The sequence below is a fragment of the Pristiophorus japonicus genome, chromosome 19, assembly GCF_044704955.1.
Source record: "Pristiophorus japonicus isolate sPriJap1 chromosome 19, sPriJap1.hap1, whole genome shotgun sequence".
Classification (NCBI taxonomy): Eukaryota; Metazoa; Chordata; class Chondrichthyes; family Pristiophoridae; genus Pristiophorus; species Pristiophorus japonicus.
The window spans coordinates 53958517-53975236 of NC_091995.1; the positions used below are offsets into that span (position 1 = coordinate 53958517).

Genomic DNA, 16720 nt, shown 5'->3' on the forward strand with positions numbered 1-16720 from the left:
CGGATACACTTCCCACACACGTAGTCGTCAGGGACACCGGAAGTGTCCCCGAGTTCCCACATGGTACAGGAGGAGCATATCACATGACTGAGCTCTCCTGCCATGTCTTAACCTTAGATACCCTTAAATTGGTAATAACAATGTTATAGTTCACTTACTGATATAAAAAATAAAAGAAAAGCTACTCACCCAACACCAGCCAATCACTTACCCCATTGGCTGTGACGTCACTTTTTGATTACTTTCTACTTCTATTTTGCTTTCTCTCCCGCTGTAGCTGCACCAGTATGCTTTTGACAGGTCGCTCCCCTCTCACCAACTGCCGCTGGCTCTCGATCTCCCGCTGGGCTTTTGACAGGTCGCTCCCCTCTCACCAACTGCCGCTGGCTCTCGATCTCCCGCTGGGCTTTTGACAGGTCGCTCCCCTCTCACCAACTGCCGCTGGCTCTCGATCTCCCGCTGGGCTTTTGACAGGTCGCTCCCCTCTCACCAACTGCCGCTGGCTCTCGATCTCCCGCTGGGCTTTTGACAGGTCGCTCCCCTCTCACCAACTGCCGCTGGCTCTCGATCTCCCGCTGGGCTTTTGACAGGTCGCTCCCCTCTCACCAACTGCCGCTGGCTCTCGATCTCCCGCTGGGCTTTTGACAGGTCGCTCCCCTCTCACCAACTGCCGCTGGCTCGATCTCCCGCTGGGCTTTTGACAGGTCGCTCCCCTCTCACCAACTGCCGCTGGCTCGATCTCCCGCTGGGCTTTTGACAGGTCGCTCCCCTCTCACCAACTGCCGCTGGCTCTCGATCTCCCGCTGGGCTTTTGACAGGTCGCTCCCCTCTCACCAACTGCCGCTGGCTCTCGATCTCCCGCTGGGCTTTTGACAGGTCGCTCCCCTCTCACCAACTGCCGCTGGCTCTCGATCTCCCGCTGGGCTTTTGACAGGTCGCTCCCCTCTCACCAACTGCCGCTGGCTCTCGATCTCCCGCTGGGCTTTTGACAGGTCGCTCCCCTCTCACCAACTGCTGCTGGCTCTCGATCTCCCGCTGGGCTTTTGACAGGTCGCTCCCCTCTCACCAACTGCCGCTGGCTCTCGATCTCCCGCTGGGCTTTTGACAGGTCGCTCCCCTCTCACCAACTGCCGCTGGCTCTCGATCTCCCGCTGGGCTTTTGACAGGTCGCTCCCCTCTCACCAACTGCCGCTGGCTCTCGATCTCCCGCTGGGCTTTTGACAGGTCGCTCCCCTCTCACCAACTGCTGCTGGCTCTCGATCTCCCGCTGGGCTTTTGACAGGTCGCTCCCCTCTCACGAAGCCACAGATTTAAACGGGATTTGACGTGGCTAAACGGAATATTCAAGGTAATGGTGCCACCCTATGGAATAGCATCGACCGAATGGCAGTTACGGGAACTGGCTAACTTAGTAGAATCAGTAGCCAACACAACTTCCCAAGCCTTTGAAGGGATAAATGACGAAATGGTAGCTATTCGAACAGTGGCTCTCCAAAATCGTATGGCCTTAGATTATCTCCTAGCCAAGGAGGGAGGAACATGCGCATTAATAGGTGAAGAATGCTGTACGTATATCCCAGATAAATCAGAAGATATCGGCAGTCTAGCTGAAAACATCAGGAAAAAGGTAATAGAGTATAAACAGACAGTTGGCCAGGACGGTATCACCTTGTGGGGTTAGGCATCAGGATGGTTGGGAGCCCTGGGGAAATCTGTGGTACAGGGTTTGATCATATTCCTGCTGATAGTCTTCGCCCTGTATCTATTATTTGTCGTCATTAAGTGTTGCTGTGCCAGGGTGGGAGAAACTATGTTACCTACCGAGATTACGGCTAGAGTTATGGTAGCAACAACTGCTGAAGGCTCTTGTGTGGAAATGGAAATGGAGAGACTGTACAAGATCAGAATGGATTGAGTTGTCCTTGTGAAGGACAAAATGGGGGAATGTGGAAAGTATTTTTATCTAAGCTGATACCATACGGTATTTGTGTGCCTTTTGATTAAAATGGAGTCCTGGCCCTTCCAGAACTTTCTGCATTTTAGCAGTCAGCTTGCATAAACAGCTAAACCTGCTGTTAGATGGCTGATGGCCATCAGACAGCTAGGAGACAAGTCATGCTGAGACAAGTAACCCCCATGGTGCTCTCCTATTGTCTACACTACAGGAGTTCCATGTCACCCCACCCTTATCTTCTAGCCATTATCTCTTTCCGAGACCTCATCCATTTGATGCAAACAGATAAACTGACCAGGAAATTGAAACAATCCTGACACAATACAAGACAGGTGATAGCCCATTACCTATGACTCATGGAGTAATGGCCGTTTGGCTTTCTGATAACCCTGACAAAAGGAAATATCGGGATACCATGTCAGGACCAGGATATAGTAATTAACTCTTTATCTGTATTCACTGACTGTGAGACAGAGCAATACACAGGGAGAGGCCAGAACTTTGGTTTTACTGTATAAATATCTTGTTAAACTGAACCATTTCGGAGGTGTTCACTTAGCCCTTGACTGAGTGAAACCTACCCCTTGCGAGCAAGTAAATTAAAAAGGAAACTTCTACCGGAGCTGTAAGTGTCGGAGTCATTCTTTTCGGAGGTCGAGATTTCGACAAAATGCAAGTCTTTTTCCAAACTGCAGGATATATAGGATATATATTCTACCACTTTTCAAAGGCGCGGGCTTGCTGCAGCGTGCTGAAGACCATAATAAGGGGCTCTATTCAGTATTTGGGCCATGCTACATGACCAGATATTATAGATTTACACTCTGGTTTGTAGGGATTGGGGGGTCACTAATGGAGTGGTCTTTGGTACTGAACACGAGGAAAGTATCAGAGTAAAAACATATAATTTTATACTAAAATAATAATATTACTTGATGAGGTTACACACCCATCCTCCAGTCACTTGGTCTGTACACAGCTTTGTCCGGGTATTTAATAGTTATTACAGATGGCACCGAGCTAGATTAAATCATTTGTTTTATTGACATGCAGTTGTAGCTGATCAAAGTTTATACAGTTTCAAAGCAAATCACTGGATAAAGTAAAGTTGACTAATGGAATATAGAAACATTTGTTGCAACCTTATATAAAATGCAATTAAATTCAAACGCTGTGGAACAGAATTCAAGTATCTATTCACTGTGGAATTAAAATTCCAAACTATGGCAATCAGAATTTCAGAATAAAAATTTAACAGTAATGGTTTAAGTTATGACTGTAAAATTCGACAAACCGGGTAACATTGCCAGGAATCACATTGTCCAATAATTGAGCACAAGCAACATAAATTGTAATCTGTTATTTAATTATTTGAAGAAAGCTTGTGAAACAAAAAAATGACAACACATAACTCTCGGACCAGCGACTACAAATGTTCATGTAATGTTTAGCCTCTCTGTATTACAGCATTAGAAGCCTGTTCCATTTACTACATGCTTCTGAAGTCAGTTACTGATTTCCGTTTGATAAACAGTGAAAATACTGTTTCACGTTTCAGATTGAGATCCCGAGTCAAAAACAGAGGTTTACCCTATTGTTTCTATTTATAGATCCCGACGGGCCTGTTGTGTATTTACATTTTATTATTTGGGATTTTCAGCATTATTTCTTTGTATCTAAGAGCTCCTGAGCAGTTATTCCCCCTCACCGCCATACAGAACTTTCAAAAGGGAATTGGATAAACAGTTGAAGAGGAAAAAGCTGCAGGGCTATGGGGAAAGAGCAGGGGAGTGGGACTAATTGGATAGATCTTTCATAGAGCCAGCACAGGCACAATGGGCTGAATGGCCTCTCTGTGCTGTATCATTCTATGATCCTATGGGAATAGGAAATGGAGGAACATCTTTATTCCCCAATTGTCTCTTGGATGATTGAGATGTTGGTGCTCTCTGGGTATGGCTGTTTGTATTAACTCCAAACAGCCCACGATCAGTATACAGCCCTTTGCTGCTATAGGGTCAATCCTTTACAGAAAGATGACATGCTAAAAGAAAATAATTCATCCAAAAAGTTAAATTATTAACCAGAAAAGCTGATAGGAAATCAAGGACTGAAAAACAAAAGTACCACCTGTGTGGATGTCTTTACTTTAATATATTTATTGGGGAGATTTTCACCTTCCCGCCCAGGTGTGAAACTGATGTCCCTCATCAAACGCCTGTTACAGAAACCACAGAGCCAAATGGTCAGGGTGAAAATTACCCCATTTGTGTCTTTCAATGTGTGAACCAGTGGGGCAAATGGACTTTCACCACCTGCTCAACAGTGGGAGCACATTCCAGCATATACGGCGCTGTTGGAGAAACTGGTTAAAATCTATTAAATTCCTCGGAGCCATTCCCACTCCATAACCTAGCGGGAAGGGCAGGTTCTCCGGCCTCTCCCACTCCCACTCCATAACCTAGCGGGAAGGGCAGGGTCTCCGGCCTCTCCCACTCCCACTCCATAACCTAGCGGGAAGGGCAGGTTCTCTGACCTCTCCCACTCGTTAACCTAGCGGGAAGGGCAGGGTCTCCGGCCTCTCCCACTCCCACTCGTTAACCTAGCGGGAAGGGCAGGGTCTCCGGCCTCTCCCACTCCCACTCCATAACCTAGCGGGAAGGGCAGGGTCTCCGGCCTCTCCCACTCCATAACCTAGCGGGAAGGGCTGGGTCTCCGGTGTCTCCCACTCCCACTCCATAACCTAACGGGAAGGGGAGGGTTTCCAGCCTCTCCCACTCCCACTCCATAATCTAGCGGGAAGGGCTGGGTCTCCGGTCTCTCCCACTCCCACTCCATAACCTAGCGGGAAGGGCTGGGTCTCCGGCCTCTCCCACTCCCACTCCATAACCTAGCGGGAAGGGCAGGGTCTCCGGCCTCTCCCACTCTCACTCCATAACCTAGCGGGAATGGCTGGGTCTCCGGTCTCTCCCACTCCCACTCCATAACCTAGCGGCAAGGGGAGGGTTTCCAGCAGCGTTATTGAACAGATCAGGAGTGGCTCCGAGGAATTTCCCGCCTGTATGGGGCCGACTTTGACTTCAGATGGTGAAGGGGCCGCTGCAATTCTGAGGCCCTGGTGGATGAGCTGTGAAAGTCAAACAGCGTCCCTGATACAGCTCAACGCTCTTCAACCTGAGGAATGGACACCAGCAGAGCCCCGTGGGTAAGTGCTCGGAGTGGGGGGAGAGAGAGCCCCGTGGGTAGGTGCTCGGAGTGGGGGGAGAGAGAGCCCCGTGGGTAGGTGCTCGGAGTGGGGGGAGAGAGAGCCCCGTGGGTAGGTGCTCGGAGTGGGGGGAGAGAGAGCCCCGTGGATAGGTGCTCAGAAGAGGGGAGTGGTAAGTTGGGGGTGGGGTGGGCTGGCAGAGTCCCGCAGTATTTTTTTGGAGGGACACTTCTCCAGAAACAAAAACCAGTTGTTAAATTTTTCTGGCCATTTACTGATTAGGCACCTGTGCTATGAGTGCTCTGCAATGTATCTCAACATTTCAATCAGGGTTTTAAATTGTCCAATTACAGAACAAAGCTAAATCTGAACATCTATTTTAGGTGCAGAGAGTTAGTCTGTGTGCCAACCACCAAGGGCTATTCATGGAGGGGAGACACAGACTCCAGGCCTTGACTCATTTCACTCGATGTGTTTGCGCTTTCTACTGGAAATTGGCCCCATTCAATCACTAAATCAATGGCTTTGATATTACTCCCAGCATGGCACGTAGGACCCTCACCAATAACAAACAGTGGCTCACTGATCAATGCTACGGGAGATCGGCCAGTGAACATCTACTCCCCATATTGGGAACAGCTGGATGGTTAGTTAAATCAGTGAAATACAATTCGGGATTAGTTTATCAACTGAGGGAAACATCTGTCCTCCATATTGGGAACAGCTGGATATTATTTGTCAGTTATTGCAGGCTGAATTAGGAAAGTTTAACGTTTGATCCAATTGCAGAAATTAGCAAACATTCCTTTAGGTTTTTCTGCGACACTCTTACTTCCCTGTCCAGGTTGATGCTTCCAGTCCTCTGGGAACAACCCCTCACCCTTGGCAACTTTTTCTATTAGCTCAGCCCGTTCCTTGATTGCATTCAGTGACTGAATTCGCTCCAGGTACCCAGGCTTAACCTCCTCTTTCTCGGTTTGAATCAGCAGGCTGATGTAATCTGGGGTCGATAATGGGTTTGGTCTGAGAGCTATTTTTTCAAGTCTTAAAATGCTCTGAGATGATTTTTCAATCAGCTCCAACACGTTGTCCCGCACGATTGCCAATTCCTGCTGGAGTTTCTCCATGATTTTCTGATGTGTCATCTGTTCACCAAATGCCTTCTCATACTGTGCTTTCAGCTCACTGTATGTCCTCTTCTCCTTTCTGATTACATACTCAAATCGGTACTGCATGTTGTAATGAATAGACCAGATACATTTATTAGGACAGACTCTGCAGTTCCCATTTCTGTCCATTGCTGAACATTGCCTTTTATCAGCATCATTAGCATACGCACAGGGATAGTGACAGCTGAAGTTACATTTCTGACAGTTGGTTATGTAATTGCCGGTCCCGCTGATATCTTCCTTTACTGCAACTGTGACTTCAAGTTCATACTCAAAGTCTTTATTTGCATCCAGCTCGACCTGGTGTTGGTTCAAAGCCTGTTGTGTCTTCCTGATCTCCTCCATTGTCAGCAGACCCGCTTTGATCTGAGGCTGCAATCCCGCTACCGCAGTCTCCAGCTGCCGACGCTCCACGAGGACCTCCTTTGTCAAGCGTAAACTCTTCGTTTCCATTTTGCTCAGAGCTGCAAAGAATTTCTTCATACTGCTTGATCCCATCTTCCAGAACATTGCATCAAAGTTATCATCCTCCTCCTCCTCCTCCTCCTCATCACCAGCATCAGCGCTCCTCTTGTTGGCAGAGTTTCCAGAAGCTGAACTTGGGGCAAATATGGCTGAATTGTTGAACTTGAAGTGAACTGGACGACCTTTTTTATCTTTGGGACATGGTACCTCAGCAACATTGATGGCCTCCAGAACGGGGGGAACTTTCCCATCCGCGAATGTCACCAGTATTCGGATGTTCTCTGCAATATCTTTGCCAAAAATGGAAAGAATCGAATCAAAGATATATTTCTGTGCATGAGTCAGCCGAGCCAAAGAGGCTTGAACAACAAAACACATGGCATCAATCTGATCAACACCATCTGGGGAAGTAAAGAACTGTTGGATCTGATCAATGATCGACTGATCTCGGGTTATCCCCCTGGTATCTCCGAATCCCGGCGTGTCTATGATAGTGAGAGAGTAATCAATCTTGAATCCTTTTTGATGGTGGAGTTCGTAGGCAGTGATTGAGGATGTCTGGCTTTCAGCCTGGGACCTTCCTGTCTCTTCATCTATTAATTTGTATCTGAAGTTGTCCTCCCATTCCACACCCAGGATATAGTTGATCATTCCATTGATGAGGGTTGTTTTTCCTGCTCCTGTTGCTCCAAGAACCATAATTGTCCTGACGCTGTGTTCTGTGGTTGGCTTTCCGAAGGAATATTTTACTCGATGCCCAGCCTCGTCAAGTTGTTTCTCCTTTAAGTAGAGTGTGTAAATGGAAGGGTTACCACTGTCTGTTAATTTACTAACTCTGCAGAGTTTCCCAGCTAGACTCTTCGGTTCACTTTTTGTTTCTATTAAAACCTCATGACTTGGTGCACTAGAACCACCTTCTCTACAGTCTGCAGACACTCGCACACTATAGGATGTCTTGGGTTTCAATCCCTCTAAAGTATAACGACATTCACTGTCTGTTGTCTTTATTTCCTCCCATAATCCATTCTCCGTGATGGAGGTAACTGCCTTTCCTTCTCTATATTCTATCCTGTACCGAACAATATCAACACCAGCTCCAATCTCAGTCGGCCTGGCCCAGGTGAGTATTGCATCAAACCAGTGGACCTGGAGTGTTGAAGGTTTACTTGGTGGACTTGTAGGAAGTGTGCTGACACTGTAACTATCACTGGCCATGCTGACCCCTGCCTTGGTCACTGCTCTATATTGGAATTGATACTCCCGGTGTGGCTGTAACCCAGGTATTGTGAAGGAGTCGGATTTATCAGTTGTATCCACCGTTGCCCATTCCTCCTGTTGGGTAGCTCGGTACTCCACCTTGTACCCAACAATCTCACCAGCACCGTATCTTGGTGGCAGTAATTGGAGTGTCACACTGTCATGTGTTGTTCCACTAACCACAGGTCTCTCCGGCCTTGACGGGGGTTCGAAGCAGTAGCTCACCACAAACCCTCCCTCATACAGATAAATCGATGCTCCTACATTACTGTCATCCTGCACAGAAGCAACAATGAACTTTGTTTTACCTTGTGCTCTGTTGGCTGTGGCAAAATCCAGGAATAAGTGAGCACACTCCCTCATCCTCTGGGATACAGACGTGGATTTAAACCACTGCTGGTTGTCATGTTCTGCTCGAACCTGGTTAGCAGGATTTGGTATCTGCATTATCTCAGCTGTGTGAGATTGTAGGTAGCTGGCTGCTTCTGACAGGTAGAAATCCTTGTGATGCAGTGATGTGAATGTGAAGCAGACCACATATTCTGTCACTGGATCCAACACTTCTCCATCCAACTCGCTGCTTGATTTCACAACCTGTATATCTTTCAATGTCATGAGGTAAGATCTCACTGTGTTCATTTCCCGCTCCTTGTCATCCAGCCATTTGATCACTGACTGGTGTTTGAATGGTGACTGTTCCTGGTTCTTCAGAATATCCACCAGTAACCCTTCCTCCTCCCCACCTCCACGGATACGTGGCAACACTCTCGCTAAAGTCTTCTGGAAAACCAGTTTGTACTCCTGACACATCTCTCGGAATTTCAGTATGCAGTCCCCAATCTCTGGCAGTTTAATGGTGATATTGTCTCTCATCATATCATTGCATCTCATCACTGTCCCATTGAGCTGCTCCAGCACAGACTGGGAGCGATTGACCAGTCCGATACTGATCTCTCGTACCAGCTGAGCAGCTTTGGAGTCCAGTTTGTTGAGGGGGTAGAGCCAGACTCTCATGGGCACTGCGTGCTCTCCATTTGGGCCCAGTAACTTTGGGAGGCTGGAGTAGATTTTGATGGTGTCTTGGAATGTGGTGGGATTGTTTTCCAGTGAGAAATCCCCATAAAAGGTGCAGCTGAATTTCTGGGCATTTGATTTTTGTTCGTCTGTCATTTTTAGGGAGGCCTGACCCTCAATAGCAATCTCAGGAATAGTTTTAATCATCACCTCCAGGTTACCCTGAATATCCTGTAGGGTCTCTGCTGAAGAGACCTCTCGATCAAACACAAAGAAAGCCTGAGCCCCATACAGCACTGCTGTAACCACGTGAGTTGCTGTCCCTTCATCAAACACATACGGGTAGGTTACATTCTGCCGCCCCAAGTGGCTCATTGCCAGCTGTTCAAACCTGGTTGTTGTTTGGTACTGAAGGGTCACTTGGGCCTGTTGCTTCGAATTCTTTGTGTCGTTGAAATATTTCGCAGACCCATCCACCTCTATCAATCCACCCAAGAAACTTGCTTTCAATGATGCGTCCACATTCAGTGCAGAGGCTTTATTCTCAATGGAGTCGGAGGCAATGATGTGAAACTCTGTGTTAGGCTGAGATCGTACAGCAAGGTCTTTTCCCAGTGTGTCTAAGTCCCACAATGTGAGCCCTACAGAGAAAAACACATCAGTAAACAGATTAACATTGATAGAGAATTCAAACAGGCTGCATTTAGACAAGTTGAGAAAACACAGACTCCCAGGTCTACGTGCGACTGAGCACATTGCATTAAGTCATCAATCAACTTGACATTTTAGGACCTTGGGTAGCGAGCCAATTAAAAGGTTAAAAGCCTATTAATTGAGCCAATAAGGTCAAAAGAGGCGAGTTATTTTCTGTAAATTGAACCAGGTTTAAGTACAGCCATTTTGGCCATGTGATATCAGAAGGACAAAGGCCTGGCTTAAAGCCAAGAGCTTGTTGCTGCTGCCAGAATAAAAGTTACATTAAAACTACAATCGGAGTTCGTATTTCATTGGAAATTAAGATATCTAATAATTTTGGCATCACGAACAGGATCGCTGAGGGAAGAAACTGAATTTTGGACATTGGACCTACATACTGAGGTAAGGACTCCTCTTTATAAAAGTCCTCGGTCAAAAGTCTAAATTCGCCTCTCCTTCTACGTGATTCCGAATGCCTCCGGTTTGTGAACCCTCCGGTTGGTAGTCGGCTCGAGGTCCCATAAACGTCTAACTTCGGCGGTGTGTTAGTTAATTAATCACCGACCGACTGATCGGCTAGAAAGCCTACGACTCGAGACCCCAGTAAAGAAATCAGTATTATGGCAGCAGGAGATAAGAGCAAAGAATTGTCTACAACTTTTAAAAGGTGGGCAGGCACCACCTGAGGTTTCGATAGATGAAATCCTCGAACAGTTGAAAGAATATATAGAGCAACAATTCAACTTATCTAAAACCTGTATTAAGATCGAACAAAAATACGATGCCTCCAAAGGACAATGGTCCTTGGACGAGATTAAAAGGGTCTGGGGACAAACGACCCGTATGAAAAATAAAGAGCGAACTAGATGGTCCCTATGGGCCAGATCCGAAAGCGGAATGAAATTATAATGCGTTCCCAACATGATCGAGAACTGACCAGTACAAAGGATCAATTGCAAGCAGTTTGTGCACAGCTGCGACAGAAAAAGCTTGAACTTGAAAAGCTGGAAGCGGAAGTTAAAGATCTTAAAGGTGAAATTAAAGAATGGAAAAAATCATTAGGTCAAGAGACAGTAATAGGAAAAGGAAAATGTATCGGTCAATTCCCAGGGTACCCATGTTTGGATAAATTAAAAGCGCAAACCCGAAGACACGACCGAGGAATAGATACGAATTCTGAATCCTCTGACGATACAGGGTCAGAGGATGAAGAATTAAGGGTGTGCTTTGCCCCGTTTAAAAAAAGACAAGTTGTAGTCAAATCAGAAGAGACTGCGGATGATGGCGGAACCAAAAAAACAAAGAGAAGGGTGTATGGAGAATACTTAGTTCATGCTCCGGCAGACCCAGAGAAAATTGATAAATGGTCCAAGGAATTGCCCAATCCAAAGAAAGGGGGAGTAAAAACATGGGACCAATTGGACCGCTTAAGAAATATATATCAACTTCATCCCTGGGACGGAGTGCAAATTTTGACCATAATGGTGCCAAAAACACAGGGAAGAAAATTGCACGACAAGGTAGAAGAAGCTTTGGGGCAGAATGAGCAAGAATTAGACGCAGGATGGGAGGCGATTAAACACTGGCTGCAAGCCTTCAGTCCAGCTAAGACAGACTGGGGAAAAATTGCAGCCTGCCAACAGAAAGGAACAGAGGAGGTCCTGGAGTATGACGAGCGGTTTAGATGCACGTGGCTAGAACATTCGGGTATGAATAATACGGATGAGGAAATGGATGAACAAGTGTTTGGACCCCTGAAAGCAGCTTTCGTGGCAGGTCTAAAGCCAGAATTGTCCAAAATGCTTAAGGTAGTGTTACTGGACTGGGAAGGTGGAGGAACTACCTTTGCAGCATTGGTGGATCGATGTAACCAATTAGATCGGGATATGGGAGCTAAAGTCCGATCTGTACAGGCTATGGGATGGAAATCCCAGGATTCCGATAAACAGTTATTCGGAAAATTACCCGGAAAATGTCATTATTGTGGGAAAGAAGGTCACTGGGCCAAGACGTGCAGGGCAAAACAGAAAGGTCGTGGCTGGGGAAGAGGACGCAGCCAGGGATACAATTCAGCCAACAAGCCAGGCTTGTCACAAGATAACGACCTCATAGAAGCATTTAAGCGACTGACAATACAACAACAGAAGGAGTTACTTGGGATAGCAAAAAACGATTAGAGCCCACCCTGGCCCCCCTCCTCGCACTAATACAACAAAGGGGAGATGGGCTATATATAACTGTGAGGGTGGGCGATAAGGATGTGGACTGTCTTTTAGACACAGGGGCAGAATTAACATACTTACCCCTACAATATGGAGACTTTTTGCCGTTGGATGGTAGCCTATGGAGTTGGGGGCCATAAAATGGAAATTAAAAGGACAACACCGGTACTTATAGGGCTGGGTCCACATGAACTAACCACGCCGGTCTGGATAGGCCCAGTAGATCAACCCCTTTTGGGAATGGACGTTCTAATCCAAGTAGATTCATCGTTGCATTTCGAGGATGGTCGGGTGACATGGTCAAATAGAACTTTGAAGAAAGAAGAATTGAAGGAACACCCGATATGGGCTAAAGATAAGAACGATTGTGGCCTACTCCAGATGGAGCCTGCGTCATTTACCGGGACCAAGCCTCCATGCACTAAACAGTATCCCATCAGTCCAACTGCCATCGCGGGAATCTTACCGGTTATTCAGCAATTGGAGAAACAAGGGGTGCTTATTAAAACGCATAGCTCCTCCAATAGCCCCGTGTGGCCGGTACAGAAATCTAATGAGACTTGGCGTTTGACTGTCGATTATAGGAAAGCTAACCAGTGTATTGATCAAAAAGCTCCTTTGGTCGCAGATCCCTCCACCATTTTTAATGCCCTCAAACCGGAACATAAATATTTCTCAGTTATAGATATGGCCAACGGATTTTGGTCGGTGCCTCTGGCACCGGAGGTTCGACAGTGGTTTGCTTTCACGGTCCAAGGACAACAGTATACTTGGACCCGGTTACCGCAGGGTTTCCACAACAGCCCTACGGTATTCCACATGGCTTTACAAAGCCATTTGCGAGAATTACCTCCCCTGTCATCTACAGTATCCAATATGTAGACGATATCCTGCTAGCTTCAAACACGGAAGAACAGCATGAACAAGATTTACGAGCTTTGCTGGATCACCTTCGGCTGAAAGGACATAAAGCCAGCATCGACAAAGCACAAATATCCCAAGAAGAGGTTGTATACCTGGGACAAAAGATTTCACAAGGAAAGAGAGAACTTACCCAGGATAGAATTGCAGCCATTCGGGCTGCTAAAAAACCCACCACTATTCAGGAACTAAGGTCTTTTTTGGGATTGTGTAACTTTAACAGAAATTGGATTGACTCCTTCACACAGCTTGCTCAGCCATTGAATGATATTTTAAAGGGGAAACGTGCCTCTAAAGAAGCCATCACCCTCACTAAAGAACAGCAAGAGGCCTTCCTGAGTTTGAAAAAGGCTTTGTGTTCGGCACCGGCTCTGGGAATCCCCGACAGTGGTAAGCCATTTACCCTGTTTGTCCATGAGAAAGAAGGATATATGACAGCTATACTGACACAAGAACATGGGGATCGGCAAAGACCTATTGGCTATTATTCAGCAAAACTGGATACGGTAGCCCTCGGATGGGGAAGTTGCGTAAGGACCATGGAAGCTACATGTCGAGCGGTAATGATCACTGCGGGTCTAGTCCTTGACCAAAAGCTGATTGTCAAGTGTCCCCACACCGTACACGCTTTGCTGTCTATGAATAGAATGTCTCAGGTGATGGCAGCTAGATGGACCCGCTGGACAGCAGTTTTGGAAGCTCCTAATCTCCATACCGTCCGGGCCAGCCCGGTTAATCCCGCAACTATGCTCCCGATGTCAGAATCGAGGGAGCAAGAGGGGGGAGAATGTGAAGAGCATGACTGCTTGGAGATTTTAAAAGAAACAGAAGAACCAGCCTTAGCAGCAGAGGAGCCTCTGCACAACCCAGACCTCATCCTGTTTACAGATGGTTCCTCCTTTGTTGACAATGGTACCAGAAAAACAGGATGGGCAGTTACAACCTTATGAGGTAGTGGCAAAAGGATGTTTACCCTCAGGAACGTCAGCACAACAGGCCGAGTTACGGGCCCTGTCAGAAGCATGTCGAATAGCAGAAGGACAGACAGCTAATGTCTACACAGATTCGCGTTATGCTTTTGGAGTCGCTCACGACTTTGGTCTGTTATGGCGGAAAAGAGGATTCCTCACTGCTGCTGGTACACCTATCCGAAATGGAAAAGAAGTCCGAGACTTACTGGAGGCCATACAATTACCTCAGGAAGTCTCCATCCTGAAGTGTAAGGCCCATACCAAGGAAAATAACACAGAAGCACAGGGAAATGCCCTAGCCAACCAGGCAGCTAAAGATGCCGCCTCACAGGGCGTTCCTCCAGAAGAACCAACACAGATGTGCAGATTGAAAGCACTCAGGACTCTGACACGAGACCTTCAAACAATGCAAGGCGAGTGCTCCCGAGGGGAAAAATGGACATGGATTGAGGCAGGAATTAAGCTATGTGAAGATGGTGTCTGGAGACAAAGAGTTACCGACAAGCTCGTCGCGCCACAAGCGCTTATGCCTTTTTTAGCCCAACAGATCCACTCGTGGGGACACTTGGCCTCACAACAGATGATGGCACGGTTCCAGAAAAGCTGGTGGGGTCGGGGATTTAAAAAACATGCCCAGCTGGTGGCATAATTCTGGACCCATCACGGTAATGCCCCAACTGAGGCCCCCTGCCCCTGTCGGACCATTCCAGCATCTGCAGGTTGATTATATATCTCTTCCTTCATGCCAAGGATACACTAACATTCTTGTCATGGTCGACAGATTCTCTAGATGGGTAGAAGCTGTCCCAACTAAAAGAGCCACAGCCAATCACACTGCAAAGGTCTTGTGTAAGGATTACATTCCCCGATGGGGAGTCCCGAGTAGCATTGACTCAGATCAGGGAACACACTTCACAGGTGCTGTCTGCCAAGAAGTCTGTAGGTTACTGAACATTACGTGGGATTTACACTGTCCTTATCATCCACAATCATCAGGACAAGTAGAGCGAATGAATCGAACTCTGAAACAACGGCTTGCCAAATATCACCAAGAAGGAACACCATGGCCCCAGGCACTACCAATAGTGCTATGTAGCATTAGGGCAACCCCGAACAGAACTACAGGTCTAAGCCCATTTGAAATTATAATAGGAAGACCCATGTCGCTGCCAGGAACTATCGATTTAAGGAAAGCTTATGTTCACTTAATGAGTGACACTTTGTTATCATACTGTCAGAACCTAACCAATGCTATTAGTTCTGTTTCCCGACAGGTATCGGCAGTTTGGGGTAATCCACCCGAAGGAGGACACGACATCATCTCGGGAGTCTGGGTGTTTGTGAAAAAGTTGCATAAAGAACCTTTGGGTGCCAAGTGGGAGGGACCTTATCAAGTGTTATTGACCACCCAGGCAGCTGTTAAAGTCCAAGGAAAGAAAGCCTGGATCCACGCCTCACATGTTAAACAAGCACCCGTAACTGAAGCTGAAATCTAATAAGGACAATTACTTTTTGCCAAAATGTATAAATTTACTGTACTACTGACTGTAGGTATTCTAGGCATAGGCCTACTTCTTACTAGCCGACCCTCTGCACCAAAGGGAAATAGTAGGGTAGCAAGGGAATTACATGTAAATACTTTTTTATATATGTCATACATTTATGCCAAACAAGGTAACATTTCTAGTTGTTGGGTGTGAGCACATATTCCTATTCACTCAAAGGGAGGGATTCCCTTGAGGCCAGTTCCCTTGAATATCTCGGAAATGGCTGAGTGGATAATTAATCAAAACAAAACAGGCAATGCGTTTCAGGATATGGAAAACTGGGCATGTAAATAGAAGTCAGCAGGTTACAATCTGACTACCTTTGAAGGGTGAAGCTTCACTCAACCTGTCTAAATGCAGCCTCTGTTTGAATTCTCTATCAATCCCCCCTTTGATTCTTTCACAAACTGAATAATAAAACATCAGGTATCACTGGTTAAACATTCTACAAAATAATTTCATACATGTTCACAGAGTTTCCTTCTAAAATTTGTTGATGTGTTTCGCCACATGTCCGGAGTGAAGCAAGAGGGGGTGCCTGTTGGCAGCCTGGCCGAACCCGGGGACATAATTATCGGGCCGGCCTGGCTGTCAGCTGACAAAAAAAATATGGCGGCCGCAGCAGTGCGCCCTCCCCGTTAATGGCGGGTGCAGCCCAATTTCAAAGACAGTGCACCTGTGGGTCGGGGCACTGAGCGGCAGCCGGAAGACTTTATCCACTGAATTCCGCTTCCAGGGTGGACCATCGACAATGCATACTCTGATAACGTACTTACGAGGGATCAGAAGCAGTGCAGCGGAAGTGAGGCGAGCGGGGCAGATATGGTCACTGCCGGGATACTGCAGGAACGCAACTTCTAACAAAAATGGTGGGCATTCACCGAAAAATCGGCGGCCATTCTTGTGGCAGGGATTAAAGGAGCAATGCCCAGGGCCCAGATCGGTGGGGATTAAATGAGCAGTGCCCGGGGCCGAGACCGGTGGGGATTAAAGGAGCAGTGCCTGGGGCCCAGACCGGTGGGGATTAAAGGAGCAGTGCCCGGGGCCCAGATCGGTGGGGATTAAAGGAGCAGTGCCCAGGTTCCAGACCGGTGGGGATTAAAGGAGCAGTGCCCGGGGCCCAGACCGGTGGGGATTAAAGGAGCAGTGCCTGGGGCCCAGACCGGTGGGGATTAAAGGAGCAGTGCCCGGGGCCCAGACCGGTGGGGATTAAAGGAGCAGTGCCTGGGGCCCAGACCGGTGGGGATTAAAGGAGCAGTCCCCAGGGACCAGACCGGTGGGGATTAAAGGAGCAGTGCC

General features: G+C 47.2%; 1 protein-coding gene across 5 annotated transcripts in view; it reads right to left on the reverse strand.

Moving 5' to 3' along the window:
- Window positions 1-3299: 3299 nt before the first annotated feature.
- The window catches only part of LOC139229852 (uncharacterized), a 125384-nt gene continuing 111963 nt past the window's right edge, over window positions 3300-16720 (reverse strand). For all 5 annotated transcript variants that reach the window (XM_070861474.1, XM_070861470.1, XM_070861473.1 and 2 more), the window contains one exon: window positions 3300-9705. In XM_070861474.1, coding sequence (XP_070717575.1) covers window positions 5927-9705 — 3779 coding nt within the window. In that variant the 3' untranslated portion in view covers window positions 3300-5926. The remainder of the gene's footprint in view (window positions 9706-16720) is intronic.